The sequence below is a fragment of the Balaenoptera physalus genome (assembly GCF_965194825.1).
Source record: "Balaenoptera physalus genome assembly, chromosome: 10".
NCBI classification, from domain to species: Eukaryota; Metazoa; Chordata; class Mammalia; order Artiodactyla; family Balaenopteridae; genus Balaenoptera; species Balaenoptera physalus.
This window is the reverse complement of record NC_138889.1, coordinates 89,099,806-89,108,047: the sequence shown is the minus strand read 5'-3', so window position 1 is coordinate 89,108,047 and position 8,242 is coordinate 89,099,806. Positions and strand designations below refer to the sequence as shown.

General features: G+C 48.7%; 1 protein-coding gene and 1 long non-coding RNA gene across 3 annotated transcripts in view; one reads left to right on the top strand and one right to left on the bottom strand.

Annotated features, from left to right (window-relative positions):
* Positions 1-2,952: 2,952 nt before the first annotated feature.
* Positions 2,953-5,001, bottom strand: LOC309636900. Its single transcript, XR_014250297.1, has 3 exons — positions 4,937-5,001; positions 3,545-3,725; positions 2,953-3,167 (listed from the first exon to the last, which is right to left on the bottom strand). It is a non-coding gene; the product is annotated as an uncharacterized lncRNA (long non-coding RNA).
* A 163-nt stretch (positions 5,002-5,164) lies between these two features.
* ABTB2 (ankyrin repeat and BTB domain containing 2) overlaps positions 5,165-8,242 on the top strand; it is a 181,768-nt gene continuing 178,690 nt past the window's right edge. Inside the window, exon 1 of one of the 2 annotated variants that reach the window (XM_082410423.1) lies at positions 5,165-6,485. In XM_082410423.1, coding sequence (XP_082266549.1) covers positions 5,603-6,485 — 883 coding nt within the window. In that variant the 5' untranslated portion in view covers positions 5,165-5,602. The remainder of the gene's footprint in view (positions 6,486-8,242) is intronic. The other variant, XM_082410424.1, reaches the window with a different exon arrangement.

Sequence of the window (8,242 nt, the reverse complement as noted above, 5' to 3'; positions counted from 1 at the left end):
GAGTTGTCTTTTCTGCTTCAGGTTAAATAAAAAATCCCAATCACTTTACAACAGTTCTGCCGGGGATGGGGAGAGATCTCTGCCCAGTTAAGTCTGAGATATACTAGGTCAAAAAAATATAAACAGAATCTTAAATAAAATATTGCATCATGAATATAGTAGAGGGAGAAACACAGTGCAAAATTTCTCAAACTTAACTATTGAATCCTTTTTCACAGACTATCTCATGAGACCATTCAGCAGAACACGCTTTGGAAAAGTGTATTTTTTCCCCTTAGTCATCTTGGGGGCTCTTTGTGTCAAATGAACTGTATGTCTTTTTATTTTTTATTTATTTAATTTTATTTTTTACAAGTAGAACTTTTTATTTGGAAAGTTTTGGCACTATCATGTACAGGAATGCAAAAATTTTTTAATTGAAGTATCACTGATTTACAGTGTTATGTTAGTTTCGGGTGTACAGCAAAGTAATTTAGATATATATATAGGTATATATATATATATATGTATATAGATAGATAGATAGATGTACTCTTTTTCAGATTCCTTTCCTTTATAGTTTATTACAAAATACTGAGTATAGTTCCCTGTGCTATACAGTAGGTCTTTGTTGGTTACCTATTTTATATATAGTAGTGTGTATATGCTAATTCCAAACACCTAATTTATCCCTCCCCCACTTTCCCCTTTGGTAATCATAAGTTTGTTTTCTATGTCTGTGGGTCTATTTCTGTTTTGTTTGTATGTCTCTTTAGTTTTGAGGTCCAGAAAACGATACCTGTGTCAGGAATGGGCTACCTTAGGTTACATGGAACAGAAGGATTACCTCACAGTTTCCACACCATTGGTGCTTTTTCAATAGCTGAGTGTTCTGCTTGAAATTCAGCTACAAAGCTGTTCTGCTAACCATGGCACACTCGTCTACCTACCAGCACCTTTGTCAGCTCTCCTGGCATTCCACACAGTATTTCCTTCCTTGCAATTGTACCATTCCTCCTCTACATGCATCAGTCTGTGTGGTGAGTCAATGACCTGGCAATGGCCCTTGGTCAGTGGTTTTTGAAAAGCTCCACAAAGCATGTTTTGCAGAAGTTAGTCTCATATGCCCATTTCTACACATTGGCCATGCTTTTATTTATGGCAGGGACCTTGTCTAATGCACCTCTACTGTACCTAGCCCAGTTCTAGACCCAGTAGGTGTTCAATAAATGTAGCTGAAAGGATGTACCAAACATGATCCATAAACTAAATTAAAACTTGGTCACTCTCCAAAGTCAAGGTCATAATCTACCTTTCTCATAAGAGAGTTCTATCTGTACTTAAATAGTTGGGATTATTAACCCCTTCTCTTTCAAGATAAATTCTACAGTATTTTGTTCTCTAACCTTCACATTGTTTTTGATTTTGTAAGAAACTGTATAACAAATATGAGACCTTGCCCAAGATAAAGTTTCTACATTTTATTTCAAGCTCCTGCCTTACATAACTTTTGCATAGGCAATCCCAGATCTGTTTTTTAATTTCTCACTCCACTGGGAATTCTCCCAATATTTGCTATGGTTTCATCATGTTCTTATTAACTTGTCCAGCCACATGACAGTTGTTTTTCTTCAAAGATCATGTTTGGGCCAGGCCTGAGTTGAGAAAGTGGGTCTGCTTTCTCTTCTTCTAATATAATTTGCATTCCTAAGGTTAAACACATTACTACCAGATTGCCTTAATTAACCACATACATATATGTAAGAAGCCATGTCAGGACTTCCCTGGTTGCATAGTGGTTGGGAATCTGCCTGCCAATGCAGGGGACACGGGTTCCAGCCCTGGTCCGGGAAGATCCCACATGCCATGGAGCAACTAAGCCCGTGTGCCACAACTACTGAGCCTGCGCTCTAGAGCCCGCAAGCCACAGCTACTGAGCCCCCATGCCACAACTACTGAAGCCCACATGCCTAGAGCCTGTGCTCTGCAACAAGAGAAGCCACCACAGTGAGAAGCCTGTGCATCACAACGAAGAGTAGCCCTCACTCGCCGCAACTAGAGAAAGCCCGCACACAGCAAAAAAACCCAATGCGGCCAAAAATAAATAAAAAATAAATAAATTTATTAAAAAAAAAGAAGCCATGTCCATTCTTTCCTTGATCCAAAGTTTTGTACTTCATCCGGCTTGCCAACTTCCCAAAAGATTAACTGAAATCAGTTGGCTCGTGTTTAAAACGGTTCAGTGTATCTTGTCCTCTATCACTATCTCTCTTCCTCTCTTTCTTTCTCCCCCATCACACAAAACACAAACACAAGCACACTCTGGGTTTATTTGTACCTCCAGTCCTCAAGCAGACTATAGAACTCTTTGGGGAATATATCAAACGCAAGAGATCTACAGTCTTAATTGTCTTTCATAACTTTCTAGCCCCTTTACCAGATGTTTCCATAAAGATTTTTCTTTCTTTGTTTTAATGGTGAAAATTAAAAGACACATTTCAGTATGTCTCTAAAAGATAAGAACATTTAATAAACATAACCACACTACCATTACCACATCAAAAAACTAACAATGATTTCATAATAGCAAATATTCCAATAGTTTCATAAGGTCAAATATTTATTGATTAAAAAAAAAACCCGGGGCTTCCCTTGGTGGCGCAGTGGTTGAGAATCTGCCTGCCAATGCAGGGGACACGGGTTCCAGCCCTGGTCTGGGAAGATCCCACATGCCGCGGAGCAACTAGGCCCGTGAGCCACAATTACTGAGCCTGCTCGTCTGGAGCCTGTGCTCCGCAATAAGAGAGGCCGCAATAATGAAAGGCCCGCGCACCGCGATGAAGAGTGGCCTCCACTTGCCGCAACTAGAGAAAGCCCTCGCACAGAAACAAAGACCCAACACAGCCATAAATAAATAAATAAATAAATAAATAAATAAATAAATAAATAAAATTGTATAACTTAAAAAAAAAAAAAACCCTACAAATTCCAAATAAATTCCACACATTGTGATTGGCTGATATGTCTTCTAAGTCTTTTTCAGTGTATAGGTTTCCTCTCCATCTCTTTCTTTCCTTGTAATTTACTAACGGAACTCAGTTGTTTGTCCAGTAGCGTTTCCAGCCGCTGAATTTTGCTGAACAAATCCTTGTGGTGCAATTTAACATTCACAGCATTCTGAAATTTGGCTGTAGGCATGTTTGATTATTTTTACACTTCAAGTCATCAAGTAACTTGAATATATTAAGATAAATCCCATCTGCTCTTTTCCCCCAAGAAATATTCCAGATAGTTTCCTAGATAACCTTTCCATTCAGTAAGTCCCGTCCTAAATTTCCAGCTGTCATTTTCGTTACTTTTTAAGGATGCACACAACAAAATGAAAAGAAAAAAGAAAAGAAAAGAAAAGAAAAGAAAAGAAAAAAACCCAAACAAAAAAACTTTCCCGAATTTTTTTCCTGTAAACATCCATTAGAGGGCGACATTTGCCTTAGTATTATATTTCCCCTAATAAATATTAAATTACATCCGATTTTCGCATTTTTGACAAGTGGAACCTCCTTACCTACTTCGACTTCTCATCTCTTGTTCTATAAGATGTAGTCACACCTTGTGTCCTCTCTTGATTTGGTCCCTGCGGACTTGTTCATATGAGTACTTCCATCCTTGACACCGTTCCCAGCCCTAACCATGAGGCGGCGGTATTGCATAAATAAAGATGCGCAGGAAGACAAAATTAAGCCAAACTGCCAAAGAAAAAGGAGTTTCACAGGGAAAAGGCCATTAATTTAAGAAGGAAAGAGACAAACCAGACATTTCTAGTTCGTATCCAACTCACGGCCCAAGGTCAGCACCGTGTGAGATACAGCACAAAGGAGCTATTCAAGAGCGCGGGAGGAGGCTGACTTGGGGGAAACGCGTTCACAGTCTCCTCCTTGATTTTGCGGTTCCACTGGAGGAGGCATATGCACATTCGTGCACGTGTGTGTGAATAGTTACAGGACAGCAGCGGGACGGCGTGGGACCGCGCATGGATCTGCTGGAACCAATCGAACTTTGACCGCCGCTGAACACGCGCCTGAGACAGGTTTACAAGGGTGCTGCTTGGAGGTCAGCTCTCATTTTACCCGGCAAGGAAAGCGAGTCCTGAGGGGGGCAGATAACTCGCCCAAGGGCACACCGTTAGGAAGAGGTGCATTCAGCCAGGTGTTCCGAGCGCAGGCCAGTGCTAGGGAGGGACGTTTCTCACCTTCGCACACCCATTACACACGTGTGTAACAACCCCCCACCCCCCGCACACATACACACAATCGGACACTGGCTCCTCGGACAGGAAGGATCCAACACAGCAAGCGGTATTGTACAGTTGTTACAGCGAAGACACAGACACTTGAGAATCTGATCAGTTAGAGCCCTCTCCCCGAGTAATACTCAGACTACTGCATGTGTAATATTGCAAGTGGCGGGGGGAGGGGGGCGGAATCGCAGGCCTCCTGGAGCCCGTCCATTTATCAGATGCCAGATTAGGGAGAGGTTGGTCTGATTGGAGCTTAGAGAGCACCGTAAAGAAAACCAGAGGGATTTGGGAAGAGAAGCAAACAGGGGCGTCCCTCCTCCCTCCCCAACTTCACTGGAGTTTCGTCTGGAAGAAGGGAGGGCCTTGGCAGAAAGTCTTAGGAGAGAAGTGGAGCGACTGGCTTGGGTCCCCTCCCCCATGCCGCTGGGCCCTCCCCTAGCCCCACCTTCCTCGCTCCCTACCCACACTAACTCGCTGGCGTCTGTGTTCGGCAGCACAGGGCTTGAAAGGGAGCTGCGAACGCCCAAAGCCTGGACGACGGGAAAGGGGCAGCGCACAGTGGCTTTTCCTTCACATTTTTCTTTAATTCGTCAGCTCCCGAGCCTAACGTTTCGATCCCTCCTTTCCCAGTCTCTGCTCCCCACCTCCCAGCTCACTCACTCGCCTTCTCTTCCCCCTCCTCCACCATCCTCCCGTCAGCTCTACCAGACCCTCGGCCTCCAGCCCCGCCTCCGCCGCCGAAGGGTTTTACCCGCGGCGGAATGAAATCTGCATAGTGACCGCCTCTGTGGGAGATCATTGGTGCAGCCCCTGCCCGTCGCGGCCGATGATTGGTGGGCTGCCCCGCGTTATTTGCATGCCGGTGGCGGCCGAGTACCTAGCCCGTGCGGGCGGCCGGCGCCGCGCAGAAGTTTGTCGAGCGCTTCCTAGCCGGTTGGTCCTGTACTCGTACAGCTCTCGGAGCCGCCTCCTTCTGCTGCCACCGCCCTGTTCTCTCGGGATTCCTTCTCCGCGGAAGATAGACGCTTTGCTTGAGAGAAGTTGAAGTGGGCCAGGGGGAGTGCCGAGGAGGAGCGGCGGGGGGCCGTTCCAGTGACGGCTTCGAGTCCAGACGCCGGGAGCGTGGGGCTCCGGCCGCCGCGAATCTCGCCCACCTTCCCGCGGCCGCCGGGTGGGCGGGCGGGCGATGCGGCCGCCGAGCCCCGCGGCGCCGAGAGGAAAGAGGGCGCCCCGGAGAGCCTAGAGCTTGTTTCTGCCCACTTGGGGAAGGACGCATGGAGTTGTGAGCACCCCTCGCTCGGCGAGGCCGCCCCCGGCAGGCTCCCCATGGCCGGGACGTACAGCTGCACCTTGAAGACGCTGGAGGACTTGACCTTGGACTCCGGGTATGGGGCCGGGGACTCGTGCCGCTCGCTCAGCCTCTCGTCCTCCAAGTCCAACTCGCAGGCGCTCAACTCTTCGGCGCAGCAGCACCGCGGGGCGGCCTGGTGGTGCTACTCCGGCTCCATAAACAGCCGCCACAACAGCTGGGACACGGTGAACACGGTGCTGCCCGAGGACCCCGAAGTGGCCGACCTCTTCTCGCGCTGCCCGCGCCTCCCCGAGCTGGAGGAGTTCCCCTGGACCGAGGGAGACGTGGCCCGGGTGCTTCGCAAAGGTGCCGGCGGCCGGCGGCAGCCCCTGTTCTCCGCCGAGGCGGTTAGGCGCCTGGCGGGGCTGCTCCGCCGGGCGCTCATCCGTGTGGCCCGCGAGGCGCAGCGCCTGAGCGTGCTGCACGCCAAGTGCACCCGCTTCGAGGTGCAGAGCGCCGTGCGCCTGGTGCACAGCTGGGCGCTGGCCGAGAGCTGCGCGCTGGCCGCCGTCAAGGCGCTGTCCCTGTACAGCATGAGCGCGGGCGACGGGCTGCGCCGGGGCAAGTCGGCGCGCTGCGGCCTCACCTTCTCGGTTGGCCGCTTCTTCCGCTGGATGGTGGACACCCGCATCTCCGTGCGCATCCACGAGTACGCGGCCATCTCGCTCACCGCCTGCATGGAGAATCTGGTGGAGGAGATCCGGGCCAGGGTGCTGGCCAGCCAGAGCCCCGACGGTGGAGGGGCCGGAGGCGGGGAGGTGTCCGTTGAGGCCCTGGAGATGGTCATCAACAATGATGCCGAGCTCTGGGGCGTCCTGCAGCCCTATGAGCATCTCATCTGCGGCAAGAACGCCAATGGTAAGCACGCGGGCCCCCGACCCATGGACGGGGTGGGGGAGAAGTCGGACATGAGTTACCCAGGGGGTGAATTTCCTAGGACGAAGGAAATTCAAGACCTGAGAGAAAGCTTTCGGTCTACGGGTGGAGGAGTTCATTAAAGGGTCTTTCCCGAGATTGTTCTTTCAGCGACTGACTTTTGGAGGGCAAAGTCGTGGTTGATCTTCTACTTTCTGTTCTGCGTCGTGTTGTCGCTACTGGGGGCTGTTCACTGATTGAACCTCTTGACCAAGCCATCCCTGAACCTCTCTTGGCGTGAAGCTTACTGCCCCGTCGCTCTCTGCCTTGCTTGACGGATCTATAGTTGGCGTCTCTCCCCACAGCTGGGCAGTTCGACTGTGGTTCTGTCCTGGTTCTCTCCAGTCCAGTAGCAGTAGCCAGAGGGCCCAAACTCTTAAGACCTGAGCCTTGGGTAAGTGGGATGGGAGGAAGGGAGCAGGAAGCCTAGGACCTTGGTGCTGCCACCTTGGGCTTTGCTGGACTGAAGCATGCCTTTCAGGCCCTCTCCTGGAAGGTGGAGTGATACTGGTGGGTTCTTAACTCTATGTGCCCAGAGCGATGGAACCTGGTGACTCCTGAATCCCATTCCCAGAAAGGGAACCACATCCTAGCTCCCAGGGCCTGACTTTCAAAGCTGTCACCAACCAAGTGAGCAATTGATTAAAACCCTGTGTTGTATTATATTAAATGCACAATCTTATGGACTTTCCTGAAAGAAACCAAGACCCAGTCAGTAAACCACGCTATTGGGAAGAGGAGTGGGGGGATGGGCAGTGGCATGGTGTCAAGTCCGGGAAAGAAACCATTAGGTAGTTGCATTTCTCTGAAGGATGACATAGCTTCAGTGCAGAAGGTGGTAGGGAAGCACTTGACCTTTTCCCTTGAAAGGTTACGGTGTGACATACATTCAACAGTAAACTGCCTACCAGACTCCAACTTCAGGAGTCAGCAAACCATCAGTTATTTGGAATGGTACTTTGGCTAGACATCCTTGCAATCTGATTGGAAGGCCATTTTGGGGGCAGCATTCAGTGGCAAGTAAGTTGTCAGTGGAAGAGGCCATGTGGGTATTGGAATGCCATGAAGGGAGTCATATTTAAATGTGGTTTAACATAATCATAATAGCTAAAATTTTAAATTAGCACTTAATAATGTGTCAGTCACTGTTCTTAGCACTTTATATGTTAACTTAAGTAATCTGTAGGTACCTATAGTATTATCCCCATTATACAGATGGGGAAACCGAGGTACCCGTCAGTTAAATAATTAACCCAAGATTACACAGATATTAAGTGACAGGGTGGAATTTGAACCCAGGCAGGCTCCAGAGTTCAAGCTTTTAGCCACTAGAGGAGAAGAAGCAGCTTTGTTTTCACTGGTCCAATTTTCAAGGAGAGCACTTGACATCCTAAGGCCTCATTTTGAAGACAGTCTGCATTTACTAGTGTGGCTGACTTTGACTTTCATGGGTTTTGTTTTTAATTCTGGCACTGCCAAAAGGAGAGGCCTGGAATGGAAGGAAGAGCATTCGCCTTTTAATTTTCCTCCTCTTAGGTCAGAGTTGAGGTCAGTCCAGAATCTCAGCTGATATTGTCACAGCTGATAATTGTGTTTACCCTCCAGGTTTGTGGCATCAGCATGGGGAACACAGCCCCAGGAGAGGAAGTGGAGGGCAGGGGGATTTCCATCTGGTTGTCATAGCCCAGGGGGAAGCGTTC